At 40.4% G+C, this 16,182-nt stretch overlaps 1 protein-coding gene and 2 long non-coding RNA genes across 4 annotated transcripts in view; all 3 read right to left on the bottom strand.

Annotated features, from left to right (window-relative positions):
• Nucleotides 1-569: 569 nt before the first annotated feature.
• On the bottom strand, nt 570-1,519 carry LOC138965471 (uncharacterized). Its single transcript, XR_011455468.1, has 2 exons — nt 1,255-1,519; nt 570-1,146 (listed from the first exon to the last, which is right to left on the bottom strand). It is a non-coding gene; the product is annotated as an uncharacterized lncRNA (long non-coding RNA).
• Nucleotides 1,520-5,618: 4,099 nt separating this feature from the next.
• Nucleotides 5,619-8,171, bottom strand: LOC138965472 (uncharacterized). Its single transcript, XR_011455469.1, has 2 exons — nt 6,895-8,171; nt 5,619-6,650 (listed from the first exon to the last, which is right to left on the bottom strand). It is a non-coding gene; the product is annotated as an uncharacterized lncRNA (long non-coding RNA).
• Nucleotides 8,172-8,945: 774 nt separating this feature from the next.
• LOC138965473 (solute carrier family 35 member E3-like) overlaps nt 8,946-16,182 on the bottom strand; it is a 7,475-nt gene continuing 238 nt past the window's right edge. The window contains exons 1-6 of one of the 2 annotated variants that reach the window (XM_070337637.1): nt 16,034-16,182; nt 15,422-15,532; nt 13,009-13,167; nt 12,027-12,109; nt 11,217-11,329; nt 8,946-10,271 (exon numbers count right to left, since the gene is read on the bottom strand). The exon at nt 16,034-16,182 is cut by the window's right edge and continues 238 nt beyond it. In XM_070337637.1, coding sequence (XP_070193738.1) covers nt 10,192-10,271; nt 11,217-11,329; nt 12,027-12,109; nt 13,009-13,167; nt 15,422-15,532; nt 16,034-16,182 — 695 coding nt within the window. In that variant the 3' untranslated portion in view covers nt 8,946-10,191. Of the gene's footprint in view, nt 10,272-11,216; nt 11,330-12,026; nt 12,110-12,996; nt 13,168-15,421; nt 15,533-16,033 lie in introns of both variants that reach the window. The other variant, XM_070337636.1, reaches the window with a different exon arrangement.

Genomic DNA, 16,182 nt, shown 5'->3' on the forward strand with positions numbered 1-16,182 from the left:
TGTGTCCCAGGCATTTATCTGCTGCTGATACAGCAGAACTGTCAGCTTCTTCAAACACAAGACTGATCTGGCATGAACATTTCTCTCTGGTCACTTGAATCGTTGCACATGTACAGTGGAATCCCCCTGTTAAGACTGCCTCCCTTTCAAGACCCTGTTTTCTTAGACTTTCTATTACTGCGGACTTCCTGGCAACCACTGGTCTGAGGATTTAGCACGGCCATCAACATCGAACGCAGAAGAAGAAGAAGACTTTCTATTGATAACGTGTAAATGTAGCCCCATTTTAAGACTCCCACCCGATTGTCCTATTTGTGGAGGTCTTAAAAGGGGGTTCCACTGTATACACATTTCCTGTGATGGAACCTTTCTTTTGTCTACAAAACCTTCTAAAGACACTTTCATTTAAAAAAACAAAAACATTGTTGGCTGATCAGACAGAGGTAATCTCAAGGAAGGTATGGCAGAGCAATATTTGTTGAAAGCTAAATGTAAATGTGCCAGGTAATCAACACAGAAGACAATACAATTTCACACAACACCTAAAGTAGTACATGAGACACTTCGGATAACAAACTGTGATTTTATTGATCAGCTTCTACAACTTGGCATTTGTTTTAAACACTTCGGCTATTTACACACACCAAGGCTAACATAATGCGCTTCAATTTCTAACACAAGTGGACAATATTTTTACACATGAACAAACAAAGCAGCCTGACTCATAGCATGATTGTTTTACGTCATTTCTATTTTTATGGTACACAGGAGGATTTCAAGTGAAAGCAGAAATATAAGCTGTATTGCAATTGTTATACAAAGTGGTCATTGCTCTCTTTACAAAACATTCAAATGTATTCAAGGAGGACATTTTATATCATTGAAGTTTGCTGGGCGGCTGCCAAAATTCATTCAACTGCGCTTGAAATGTTGGAAAATTAATCACAGAAGTGGAATGGTTGGAATACAAAAGCAGAAAGCCGACAAGTTAAACATATACAATGGAACCCCCCCCCCCCCCCATTTTAAGACTCCCTCCTTTTTAAGACCTGATTTTCTCAGACTTGTGGAGGACTTATCAAGGGGGTTCCACTGTACTCCTTCCCATGGAAATCATGTGCAGCAGTCCCTGCAATGTACGGCCCCCTGACATGTACAGCAGTCCCTGCAATGTACGGCCCCCTGACATGTGCAGCAGTCCCTGCAATGTACGGCCACCTGACATGTACAGCAGTCCCTGCAATGTACGGCCACCTGACATGTACGGACACATTTGCTCGGCACGGAGTGTTTTCCTTCTATATTTGCCCCCCCCTTAAACGGACACCGGTAAAACGTGGACGCGGACACTCATTTTCGGTCCCAACAGAAGGTCATACCTGCAATGTACGTCAAATTTTCACCACAACAAAATCGATAACAGAGCAGTCCGGCTCTTGGTACAAAGGTCACAGCCGCAAAGGCGTGATGACAGTCACCGACAACTTGGGTGCAGTGTACCCATCGGGGGGGGGGGGGGGGGGGGGTGGGGGTGGGGGGGGGGTAGTTTTGGTCAGGAGTGGAGTACATGCTCTTTCTTTCTTTTAAATGCGAAGATGCCAACATGAAACTGCACTGTGCAGTATGCTCTTTATTCTTTTCTGTTGGACGTAAACAACAGAAGCCACAGTACCTCAAATCCGTCCAGGCTTCCACATGTAATGAGAGCATCCTTCCACATGTAATGAGAGCCTCCTTCCACATGTAATGAGAGCATCCTTCCACATGTAATGAGAGCCTCCTTCCACATGTAATGAGAGCATTCAAAATATGCATTTTCATCTTGTACCCCATTGCAGTTTTTTGGCACAATTACTTTATTTCACAAACACCTTGTTCTCTGCATACATACACAAGCATGCACACACACGCACCCACGCACAAAAACAGTGTTGATCGTGTTTAAAGATCACAAAGTACCAAATCATCATCAGCATCACTGGCCCCCACATTTTCATGGGATTTGTTTGTTTGTTTAACGCCCAGCCGACCACGAAGGGCCATATCAGGGCGGTGCTGCTTTGACAAATAATGTGCGCCACACACAAGACAGAAGTCGCAGCACAGGCTTCGTGTCTCACCCATGCAGTCACATTATTCAGTCTGACACCCGCGGACCAACCAGTCCTAGCACTAACCCCATAATCCTAGACGCCAGGCGGTGCAGCCACTAGATTGCCAATTTTAAAGTCTTAGGTATGACCCGGCCGGGGTTCGAACCCACGACCTCTCGATCACGGGGCGGACGCCTTACCACTAGGCCAACCGTGCCGGTCTTTTCATGGGATAGAATTCCCTCTCTCAAGTACACCAAAAGTAATAATGCATAATACATTGTCCAATAGATGCAACAGCAGTCAGAATGTCAACCATGTTTGAACTTTGTTAGTGAAGAGTTGCATTCAAACAAAATCGATTCTCATACAAAAGCATAAAAAAAAAAGAAAAGACAAATTCTGTCTTTCTTTATTTGGTGTTTAACGTCGTTTTTAACCACGAAGGTTATATCGCGACGGGGAAAGGGGGGAGATGGGATAGAGCCACTTGTCAATTGTTTCTTGTTCACAAAAGCACTAATCAAAAATTTGCTCCAGGGGCTTGCAACGTTGTACAATGTATTACCTTACTGGGAGAATGCAAGTTTCCAGTACAAAGGACTTAACATTTCTTACATACTGCTTGACTAAAATCTTTACAAACATTTGTCCAAACCTGGCATTCAGAAATAAATAACAATGAGTTTTATTATAATTATAGAATGTATAAAGAGAATTTTGAGTTTGAAAAGTACTTGTCCATCCTGCCGGTTAATTTAGCAAACGCTGTTTTAAAATTTAGAACACTGAATCATAAATTGCCTATACAAAAAGGTAGGACTCTTAGTATTCCCAGACAAGACAGAATCTGTCACAAATGTTCATCAGGTGACCTTGGGGACGAGTTCCATTATATTTTTGTATGTCCTTTTTTTACCAATTATAGAAAACAGTTGTTACGGTGCTATTATTATGCCCGCCCCAATTCAGTTAAATTCAGAGAGCTTTTTTCCACTACAAAAAAGAGTTTATTGCTAAAACTCGCAAAGTTCATGACACTTGTCATGGACTGTTTGAGAAGCGAGTAAAATTTAATTCTCTTTTAGCTTTATACTCCGTTATCTGTTTTGTGTTGTTTGTAATAGTATTTTTGTCCTTATGTTAACTCACCCATCACCCCCCCCCCCCCCCTCCCCCTTCCCCCCATTTCCCATAGTAAAGAAATGTATGTAATTACTTTGTGTGTTTTATTATTATTATTATTATTATTATTATTATTATTATCATTATTTATTATTATTATTGTTGAATTGTTTCTTGTATTGTTTTTGCTCTCCCTCACCCCTCAACTCCCTTTTCTGTACATAGTCTGATTTCTTTTTGTTTTAGTTCCTTTTATTTGGTGTTGAATGAAATGTGTTTTTATTGTGTTTTTTAATTTTCCATGTACCCTCACGGGGTTTTATCGGAATAAAACTTGACTTGACTTGACTTGACTATATTCTATACAAGAAACATTTAACAAGGGTAAAAAGAGAAACAGAATCCGTTAGTCGCCTCTTACGACATGCTGGGGAGCATTGGGTAAATTCTTCCCCCTAACCCGCGGGGGGTAAAAGACAAATTAAACACACACAAAAACAGTAACATATTTGAACAAGCTTAGGGAATCTTCTTCTTCAGTGTTCCAGAAATTCTGGTGACGTGTGAGCTTGTTTGCCCATTTGGGTTTCTCACACTATACTATGAGCTTTCGTTGGGTAGGCATGCTGGGTATGTTCGTGTTTCCATAACCCACCGAACTCCGACATGGATTACAGGATCTTTTCCGTGCGCACTTGGTCTTGTGCTTGCGTGTACACACGAAGGGGGTTAAGTCACTAGCAGGTCTGCACATAAGTTGACCTGGGAGATCGGAAAAATCTCCACTCTTAACCCACCAGGCGGCAGCGACCGGGATTCGAACTCACGACCTCCCGATTAGGAGGCCGACGTCTTACCACCACGCCACTGCGCCCGTCGCTCAGGGAATAGTTGCTTACATGAAAACAAAATCAATTACCATACAAATGTATTCTGTTGTGCAGTCTTTGTCCCTGGCATTACATACAGCCTGCAGTTTAGATGAAAAATATGCTTAAACCAAAAAGATTTCACACAATCAAATGTTATTTTGAAAGGCATCATCCTTTCGGTATAAACAATCAGTGACACAATTAATTAACATCAGAGATGTCCAGGCTTTTACAGCGAAACTAAAGGGGGGAGTTTACGTCCTCACAGAAACTGTTTCTATTAGGGACATGAGTTGGCGATGCGCTAAGCGGCTGGTAAAGGTGAGAAAAGAGGGGAGGATGACGGGGTGGGCAGGAGTAGTGATGATAAAAGTTTATTAAGAGGAATAAATTCTTCTTCTAGATAGTGTGATTTAATATATTTGGGTTTGGCACCCGTTGTCTCCAAAGGCATTGGGAATAGGATTTTAAAAGTATACGTTTATTTTCCAAAATGGTACTTTATAAAAAGTGATAAAATTTCAGAGCCACTTTATACAAGAGGCGAAGCCTTCAAGGCTCCCGTAAGAAATCAACAAACAGTAACATAACACAAACTCACTCACTCCGTAACACACACACACAAACACACACACACAAACACACACACACACGCACACACACACACAGTTAAAACTAACGCATCATATCAACTCCATGTATAATTTTCAAAAGAAGGCAAACAGATAAAATGACAAGGGTAATAGGTTAGGTACCTGCCATGTGGGCACTTTTTCCACTGCTGTCCTCAGTCCTATACTTTTCATCAAGACTTGTCACCATGCCGAGTAGATCTAAATTCGGAAGTCTTCATGTGGCTGAGGCATATATCTGACATAGCGTCGATCTTGTTGTAGGTTAACCTCCTTTCTGAAACAAATGGCAAATGACTACAACCTACACAAATATAAACAGTGTTTTGAAACAGAATAGTCAGGTTATACAAGCCACTTTACCTATGCAGCATGGTAACCCTACAATATGCGAAACATGTCGACTGCAGCAGCCTGGTTCTTAAAATAATTCTGACGGTCAACACAGCCAGAAATGCCAACAAAGACAAGAAAGCTGTTGCAAGGTAAGCTTACCAAACGTTACATAGCGAATCATATGATAGTGCGTAAACAGCAAACAGTAGATCTACAATCAAAGAGAGGATCGAGTCTGGAATGAAACGCGATACAGATCTAGCATTCAAAAACTGTCTTTCACGTTCAAGGAAGTTGTTGCAAAGTACTTAAGACTTACTAAATTGTACAGACAAAACCATGACAGTGCATGTTTTGAATCTGAGGAAAAAATCGTGATCATTTTGACTTTGAGAACAGATTCATTCCGTTTCCTTATATCTGCATGTTCAAGTAAATGGTGGACAGTTTTTTTCGGGCAGAGTAAACTTAACTTGAGACTCTACTGCAAGTCTTGAAATTCACATAAATCGAACCACGAGCAAAGACATCCAAACATTACAGGCACTTTAGATCAACTCATTTCACTAGAGGTGACTGCCTAGCACTGTGTTTGACATCCGTGTCTGCTGAAATAAAAAGAAATTAAAACAAAACGGATTAACAGTAGGTGACACGTTATCAGAGTGGGAGACACTGGATCTGTCTCTGAACTTACCGGGATACGGCTGCAAGATCGACACTGACTGCCGCGCTTTCGACAGCTCTTCCTCGCGTGGACATTGGAAACACGCTGTGCAGATCAAATTGTAGGAAATCTCCCTTTGGTATCTTCTTTATTTACTTTTCTGGAGCTTAGAAACCGAACAACATGAAATCGTCTTCCCCGGCGAATCGGCGAGGTGAGAACTGGACCACAATCCTTCGCGCGACCCCTGACCTGATCTTGACACCTGACCTGCCGTCTGCATGCCAAACACGACACAAACCAGTCAACTGCTTGTACCCCTTCAAAAAACCCCACCACCCGTTTTCTTTGGATACACGCTTTAACTACACACATGCCGACACAATGTTGATCATTGCTTCAATAATTTGAAGATGGTGCTTGAAAATTAACCACGTGAAATGAGTATTTCGGTGTTTAGCCAAAAATGTTAAAGTTTCTACCACAGACATACACACATACATACGCACGCACGCACAGACAGACAAAGTTTACCATCGCATAGGCTACACTTACGTGAGCCAAAAATCAAAGGTTAAAAAAGGTGATTGAGATTTGTACAGAGAGAGCTTAAAAGCAGTTGTGTACAGCACATAGGCCTTGTTACATTTCACTTGCAGTTTAAAAGAGCTATCTATGCCACAGTGACACACCAAACACATTCGCTCACACAGATATAGAGTATATGTACATTCACTGAAACTCGCAGGCACTCTCACCGCAGCCCAGTCGTCAGCCAATCGGGTCGCATCACAGGTACCTTTGCATTATAAAAACCATATACTTGATGTTTTCACAAAAAAGTTAGGAAACTCAAAATTAAGAACAGAGAAGTACATATACCAGAAAAACTAAGAAGAAGCTAGACATAGTTCATAAACACAAACTAAGAGCTAGACATAGTTCATAAACAAAAACTAAAAAGAAGCTAGACATAGTTCATTAACAAAAACTAAGAAGAAGCTAGACATAGTTCATAAACAAAAACTAAGAGCTAGACATAGTTCATAAACAAAAACTAAGAGCTAGACATAGTTCATAAACAAAAACTAAGAGCTAGACATAGTTCATTAACAAAAACTAAGAAGAAGCTAGACATAGTTCATAAACAAAAACCAAATCCTTATCACCCATGATCACTCGAAACTAAATATCATTTTTTGCAAACCCAACCTTCTCTCATCAGAATGTACCACTTAATCCTTACATTGTGAAAGCCATGAAAGCCCATTAGAGTCGCCATAAACTTCAAAAATGAAAACCAGAAATAAATACAGAAACAAAATTCAATGAAGTACATTTGTGTGTGTAGCAAATAAAATCACACCATGTTCATAAGCCATATCAACTGTTTTGATTCAAATCCTAGCTCAAATAAATGTACATAAGCGTCGAATAACAATTGTGACCTGCCTCTTTGTCTGTTAGCTGAGGAGGTGATTATTCTGGATAATCTATGGTTACCATATGGATAATCCATCATCACCGAGTCTCGATCTCACCTGTCATTGGTCATTGTCTTTGATCTCAGAGTACAATTGAATAATTTATAGAGGTCATCTGCATATTTATCGTTGACTCCGGGACTACTTTCTTCAGCAAAACGATTGAGATATTCTGCGGTATAAAAGTCGAACTCACGTTTGGCTAACGATCTACAAACATGATTCCCCCGAAAGCGGCGTATGGCTGCCTGAGTGGTGGGGTAAAAACGGTCATACACGTAAAAACCCACTCGTGCAAATTTGTGAGTGAACGTGGGAATTTCAGCCCATGAGCGAAGAAGAAGAAGAAGAACATTGATTGCTAAATCTGGTTCAACAGAACAAGGCAGTCCAATATCTGTCGTCTGCTGCAGATCTGTCGTCTGCTGCAGATCTGTCATTTGCTACAGAATCATCGGCTACTGATCAAGTTGACCAACAACATGGAAATTGCCACTTACAAAGTTGGAGATACGGTTAAAATAAAAGGTGGCGAAGAAGGTCGGATCTTGCGTGTGTTATTTTTCAATTCTAAAGTAAACAACGGTGTCTAGGTTCAGGTCATGCAGGCAGATAGATTTACAAGTTTTGACCTACATTGAATAGACCAGCAGAATAAAACTACTGCAGTACAGTACAGATAACTTACTGGCCTAAGACTGAACAACAGACATCAAAGTAAGGCTCACCTAAATGACGATTGAAGAAGTAAGTAATCCAAATTTGAACACTGAAGCACAACAGCTCGAATAAGCACAAATTCAGCAATCATCCTCTTCGCTTGAAAGTCACACACGCAGTCTTTTTAGCGAATGCCTCTGACAACCAACAGAAACCGGCCGGTAGCTGCACAGTATCATATGCATTGAACTGCACAGTATCATATGCATTGAACTGCACAGTATCATATGCATTGAACGGCACAGTATCATATGCATTGAACGGCACAGTATCATATGCATTGAACGCCACAGTATCATATGCATTGAACTGCACAGTATCATATGCATTGAACTGCACAGTATCATATGCATTGAACGGCACAGTATCATATGCATTGAACTGCACAGTATCATATGCATTGAACGGCACAGTATCATATGCATTGAACGGCACAGTATCATATGCATTGAACGGCACAGTATCATATGCATTGAACGGCACAGTATCATATGCATTGAACTGCACAGTATCATATGCATTGAACTGCACAGTATCATATGCATTGAACGGCACAGTATCATATGCATTGAACGGCACAGTATCATATGCATTGAACGGCACAGTATCATATGCATTGAACTGCACAGTATCATATGCATTGAACGGCACAGTATCATATGCATTGAACGGCACAGTATCATATGTATTGAACGGCACAGTATCATATGTATTGAACGGCACAGTATCATATGCATTGAACTGCACAGTATCATATGCATTGAACTGCACAGTATCATATGTATTGAACTGCACAGTATCATATGTATTGAACGGCACAGTATCATATGCATTGAACTGCACAGTATCATATGCATTGAACTGCACAGTATCATATGCATTGAACGGCACAGTATCATATGCATTGAACGGCACAGTATCATATGCATTGAACTGCACAGTATCATATGCATTGAACTGCGCAATCTCAGAAACATGATGGGGTAGGACGAAAGCCAGAAGCCAACAATGCAAAATAATACTTCCAATTTTATTTCGACACTCTAGAAATAACTGTTATTCGTTTTCTTAAGCAGTATAGATGACTGAATACAAAAGCAGACGTTTTATGGCGCGTTTACCAAAAAGACAAAAGGGACTCGTTTCGCACATGAATTTGATGACACGATTTGCGGTCGCGGAAGGTTTTGGAAACAAGCAAACAGGCACTCACAGAGTTTGTGTCAAAAAGTGGTGTTTTGTAATGAAAACGTCAAAGTAAAGGGAAAAAGCTTACACACCTCGTCCTCGCCAGAGGCTTGGTAATACTGAAAATCAACCCTAGAGAAAATATGCAAGATATTTAGAACTCGGAGTGTGTAACCTATATTCAATTTGTTTTGTATTTTACAATTACAAATTTAAAAATAAGGGAAATGAAATCGGCAAGTGGTCGTACATATCAGTTGATGTTTCACTGGACTGTTGGTTTTTTTGCTGACAAATTTATTGTGATTTCTGCATTTTAGACTTGGTTTGCATCATAGATTGACAAGATTCTGTGAGAATCAAGAATCATACTTATGAGAAAACAATCTTCTCTTTTGTCCTAGCACAAATTGTTGTACCACATTTTCGGGACTATAAGGCGGTTTGTTATATTGGGCACAACCCCCACTTTTAAAATAAAACTGAGAAAAAAAAATCACATTGGGCGCTTCCTATTGGCTGCACATCAAAAGAAGAATACAGAGTGAAAACATTTTTGCTCTGTATGTGCAGTGAGATCAAAGGCAGGTGCATTGTAGTAGCTGGTTGACCTTGAGACCTTGGGTCATTTATACTTGCCAGCTGCCTGCCTAAGTTTACAGACACTGACCTTCTTCCCCGGGGTCAATGACCGAGTTCTATCTATGAGAGGTCTCCTTTGATGTCTGAGAGGAAACTCTTCCTGCCCCAGTTTACAGACACTGACCTTCTTACCCGGGTCAATGACCGAGTTTTCTCTATTGATGTCGAGAGGAAACTCGGCCAGGGTGGTCATAGCAGAAACATGCATTATCACAAGAGAGGGAGTGTTGTGTTTTTTTGTATAGGGATGTGGGTACATGTGTACTTTTCTTTAGCCATACATAAGGTGATATATCGGTCAATAGCTAGCAGGGGTTCAAGTTGAGGAACAAAGTTACGCCTTATAGTCCGAAAAGTACGTACATGAAATTGGAATAACAATTATCTACAGACAAAACTGGTGGTGACAACGCATGGTAGGAAGGTGAACGCTCAGCTCTTGACAACCTGTACTGTTGGCAGTTGCTTCTGCCTCACCTCCTGCATTTTGAAATGTGTGTAGGTCAGGATTCCTGTCAACAGAAAATATGTGTTTAATAAGGAACCATCCTGCATTTTGAAATGTGTGTAGGTCAGGATTCCTGTCAACAGAAAAGATGTGTCTAGTAAGGCACCTGACCTCTTTTATTTTAAAAAGAGATTATATAATTAAGGTTGCCTTTGAAGTTTCGAACAACTGGAGAACTGTAATTCGATCATCAAACAGGAATAAATGTAGTGTGTTACACAGAAAATGTCCAGCTTCCATTTTGTGTAGCCAACACCCCTTCCTTATAAGATTTTATTCCTACATCTTCACAGCACCTTGACAAACATAAAAACGAAAACGTATATTGTCAAAACACATGTTTATGAGCCGTCTTTCACACATTACCCTCATTTTTGGGGGTGATGATCCGGCTTCTGTGACTAAACATTTGTTAAACAAATCAAATTGATTAAGTTAATTTACTGGAGAGTCTAATGTATTTCTAAAGATTTCTCATATTTGTGTTGATTGTTTATTTTCTTCTTCATTTCATTACTCTATCATCCCAATGCTGGGAACTTTGGGTCGCTTCCTCCCAGTGGAAAGCTAGCAGCAACAGAGTTGCACTACCCAGGTGTATGTGTTTTTAGGTGTAATTAGCCACCTGCACTTATGACAGAATGACCAAGGCCTTTTACATGCCACTGTTGTGGCATGGATACCGTTTCTGAGTCTGCACAAAAAGTTGACCCATGTCCGTCCCTACCGGGATTGGAACCTGCGACCTTAAAATGACAATCCAGTGCTCTACCAACTGAGCTACCCGGCCTCATAATATCATTACGTGTTCAAACAACTACCATTTCTTGCTTTTTGGTAGTTGATTGTGGTACATTAGCAGTCTGTCTGTTTCGTTTTGCTAGCAGTGATACAACCCCTCAGAATTGATCATCAGTAATTAATCAAACAAACACAAATATTTGCATACCGGTGAGTGTGGTGACAATGCCGAAGACTTGCAGTGGCTGGAGATGGTCGCTGAATAGAAAGTAGCCGCCCAGCAGCGTCAGACAGAACTTGAGGTGACCCACCATGTTGTAGCTGGTCAAAGGTCAAGGAATTAACAATTAACAATTTAACAGTCAAAGTTGAACAAAACAGTGTTCCAGGTCACGTAAAATCAGAGGTACGGTGGAACCCCATGTTGAGATCCCCCAATCTAACACTCCCTTCCTCTTCAACACCTCTTTTACTCAGGTTTCCGTTCATGACCTCTGTCAATTTACCCCCATTTTGAGATCCCCCAATCTAACACTCCCTTCCTCTTCAACACCTCTTTTACTCAGGTTTCCGTTCATGACCTCTGTCAATTTACCCCATGTTGAGATCCCCCAATCTAACACTCCCTTCCTCTTCAACACCTGTTTTACTCAGGTTTCCGTTCATGACCTCTGTCAATTTACCCCCATTTTAAGACACCGTCCTTTTTAAGACCTGATTTTCTTAGATTTTTTGGACATCTCTAAAGGGAGGTTCCACTGTATAGTACCTCCTGATCTCAAATATATATGTCAAAACACTACACAACAATACACAAGTAATTCATATCCTTACACACTGTTAAGATGCGTAGTACTTGAATGTTTTTGTGTTGGAATTTTACTTCTTTTTTTGTTAGTACATTGGGTGCTGTAACTTACATGTTATTGCGTTGTAATGTCATGCGTTTTGTAAGCGTTACTTTAAAGCAACGTGAGCACAGAATAATGTTGTGGCTTTTTTGTTGACAAAAGGATACGTGACAGGCGAGGTGTTGCCAATAATCCAGAATATGGAGAGGTTGACCATGAATGCAACGACTCCTGACAGGAACACCATCAGCTGGAGAGAAAAAAATCGCTCATATGATTATTTTCTTCAAAGATGTGGTTTGGTGTCGGCAGTGGGCAAAATCCCAAACCTTGTTTTCAATCACCGAAAACTTTCCACTTTTTTGGCAGATCTGCCAAAATGTTCTCATGACATATGACTGAAAATTGCATTAAATGTAAATTATCAAGACTTGATAACATTGATGAACAAATACCATGACAACAAAAACAAGTACTGTACGCACATAAACATACACACACAGAGAGTTGCACAAGCCAGGCCCACTCTCTACCCCGCCTCTCCTCCACTAAGCTTCATAACCTCCTCTTTCATGAGTAAATGTTTGGATTTGCCCAAGATGGGTTTTTCTGGCACTGGCAGACAGTTTCACAAGTCTTTCACACACATACACACGTACACAGGTATACACTCACACAAAAAAGCAGTAACACACACCATTCCCCAGACCCCATTTCTCACACACTAACTCTAGAGACTAAAGTCTGAGGTCCAATGAAGAAAACTCTCACACTAAATCTACAGACTAAAGTCTGAAGTCCAATGAAGAAAACTCTCACACTAAATCTACAGACTAAAGTCTGAAGTCCAATGAAGAAAACTCACACACTAAACCCACAGACTAAAGTCTGAGGTCCAATGAAGAAAACTCTCACCAGGGTCTTAAAGGGCCAGTTTACACACACAAAATAATTGGTACACATCCAATGGCTCAAAGAAGGTAATGACCCAATGACCCAAACCTGCCGCAAGAGACCCAAGAGAACCCTGTGATATACGTCCAGCGTCTCCAAGAAGGGAACGACACCCTTCCCCCCCACCTCAAAAACCCGAAATGTACAGACTACAGTGTGAAGTGTAAAGAAGAAAACACTCACGGCCACTCTCACCAAGGTCTCAAAGGGCCAGTTGTACAGCACTCCGTGGTACGCGTCCAGCGGCTCGAAGAACGGAATGACGAAGATGAGAAGCAGGGCGGATAGAGGCGCCTGGTAGTACAGCAGTTGCATCGAGTTCACCTGCAGCTCCTGTTGTTTCTCCCCCACAAGCTGAGAACACACACATACAATTTTATACAGAACACACACGTACAATTTTATACAGAACACACACATAAAATTTTATACAGAACACACACACACATACAATTTTATACAGACATGCTGAAAAAATTCAAAAACAAAGAGACTGCCAACGTTCCAAAATTCAGAATAAAAAAACAAGAAAGGTAAGTTGTTTGGAACGTTTGTTATTCAACTTATTGACAAAACAATATGTTACAATCACAAATGTTCAATAACAAACGTTACAACAACTTACCTTTCTTGTTTTTTTTATACAGACGTATAAACGGTCATACACGTTAAAACCCACTCGTGCAAAAAGCATGAGTGTACATGGGAGTTTCAGCACATGAATGCAGAAGAAGAGGTACAGACATGCACACTTAAACAATAGCATTTCCACCCGTGTAAACAATTGTGCTTGCCATAACATTTGTCCAGGCTGTCACACGGAAAAAGAGCATCCTTTCACTTGAACACATGATACCAAAAATGATACTTGGTTCACTTCCAAGTTCCATTGTATATCCCCTCCTCTCTCATGTTCTCATGTATGCAGATGCACACAAGCATGCACACTCATGAACTGAAAGTTCCCACATTGCATATATCACTAGCATGCACACTCGTGAACTGAAAGTTCCCACATTGCATATATATCACTAGCATGCACACTCATGAACTGAAAGTTCCCACATTGCATATATATCACTAGCATGCACACTCATGAACTGAAAGTTCCCACATTGCATATATATCACTAGCATGCACACTCATGAACTGAAAGTTCCCACATTGCATATATATCACTAGCATGCACACTCATGAACTGAAAGTTCCCACATTGCATATATATCACTAGCATGCACACTCATGAACTGAAAGTTCCCACATTGCATATATATCACTAGCATGCACACTCATGAACTGAAAGTTCCCACATTGCATTCTGTGCATTCTGTGCAATGTGGGAACTTTCATGAGTGTGCATGCCTGTGTGCATCTGCATACATGAGAACATGCGAGAGGAGGGGACACAGTGGAACCTGTCTTTTAACACCTCCCAATATCTGAGAAAAATCAGGTCTTTAAAAGGAGGGAGTCTTCAAATGGGGGTAAATTTACAGAGGTTATCAACAGAAAGTTTGAAAATACAGGGTCTTAAAAGGGAGGGAGTCTTAAAATGAAGGTTCCACTGTATTGCACAAGTATAACATAGATTGATCTATGAGTTATGACTTAATACATTCGTTGTTTTTTTTAGTAATACAGTGGAACCCCCCTTTCAAGACCTCTAAAAATCTGAGAAAATCAGGTCTTAAAAAGGAGGGAGTCTTAAAATGGGGTTACTTTTACAGAGGTTATGAACAGAAAGTCTGAGAAAACAAGGTCTTAAAAAGGAGGGAGTCTTAAATTGGGGGTACTTTTACAGAGGTTATGAACAGAAAGTCTGAGAAAACAAGGTCTTAAAAAAGAGGGAGTCTTAAATTGGGGGTTCCACTGTAGGCTAAATGTCTAGTACATGTATCCTCCATCATAGTCCATGGTCTATCAATCAATCAATGAGTCTTATATCGCGCATATATTCCGTGGGTACAGTTCTAAGCGCTCTGCAGTGATGCCGTGTGAGATGAAATTTTATACGGCCAGTAGATTGCAGCCATTTCGGCGCATATTTACCTTTCACGGCCTATTATTCCAAGTCACACGGGTATAGGTAGACAATTATTAACTGTGCCTAAGCAATTTTGCCAGGAAAGACCCTTTTGTCAATCGTGGGATCTTTAACGTGCACACCCAATGTAGTGTACACGGGGGGAGGTTCGGACACCGAAGAGAGTCTGCACACAAAGTTAACTCTGTGAAATAAATTTCCGCCGAACCTGGGATTGAACTCACGCTGACAGCGGCTAACTGAATACAAATCCAGCGCGCTACCAACTGAGCTATATCCCCGCCCCAGATGGAATATTTCACACACAATTGACTTAATTGTACTCATAAAACCAGGGACTCGTCTATTGAAAGAAGAAATGCGTAGACTTCACATGAAATAAAGTTAACAACGAAAATTAGCATAATGATTTATGATCAGGAAAACGGTTTGGTGGCGAATTTGTTTAAAATGGCGAAAAAATAAACGTTTTTGTCAAGCAGTCTATTGGGGATAATAGTTAAATCTTAAAGTTAAATATTAAAGTTAAACTATGTCATTATTAGTATATATATCGACACTTACCACTTGGTACAATGACGTGACCAAGACTCCTATGGAGGCATAAATAATGCCTACCAGGTTGAATTTCACATCATAGTAAGAGTTAAAAAATACTCCAACAATGATTGGAAGCTGCAACAGAGGGGTGAGTACTATTAGCATTAGGACTACTTAAATCAATGCTAAAACTAGATGAATCTGTACAAATTCCCATCAGCTAGATCATTTCTTTCCCCACTGTCTGTGATACTTCACCAGACTTGGTTAGTTATCATGTATATTTGCTAGATTCCTTTAAGTTTAACATCCAAAACTCTGCCAAGAGAATTTCTTGCTTCCTGTCTTTCACAAGTTACTGGATGCTCTGTTTTCAACATTAATTCCCTTTTGACATCTGAACTGATAAATCGTATCAACATCTCACATCAATTGCTAAAAAATACCGCCCCTGAAAACAATTTGTGTTGAATTTCACACATAAATATGCATGCAAAATTCTTTTGTTGAATACCGCTTTGTACGGAATATTTAACGACATTTTCTACTATTTTCCGGAAAAAAGAAACTGAATTTGTTTGTATCGAAAGAGGTTGGAACGCGTCGTCTGCTCCAGTCAGGATGGGTGTGTCTTACCAGCGTTGCTTTCACGCGCATTGAAAAACTTCTGTTGTAAAAGTGCGTTTGAATAATAATTATGCACGGCGTAGTCATGGTTTTTATCAGCTGGTAAGTCCCAACGGTGTTGCTTTCCAATGATAGATTCGTGAAGACAACGAAACCAC

This window comes from Littorina saxatilis, linkage group LG4 (genome assembly GCF_037325665.1).
Source record: "Littorina saxatilis isolate snail1 linkage group LG4, US_GU_Lsax_2.0, whole genome shotgun sequence".
In the NCBI taxonomy this organism is placed as follows: domain Eukaryota; kingdom Metazoa; phylum Mollusca; class Gastropoda; order Littorinimorpha; family Littorinidae; genus Littorina; species Littorina saxatilis.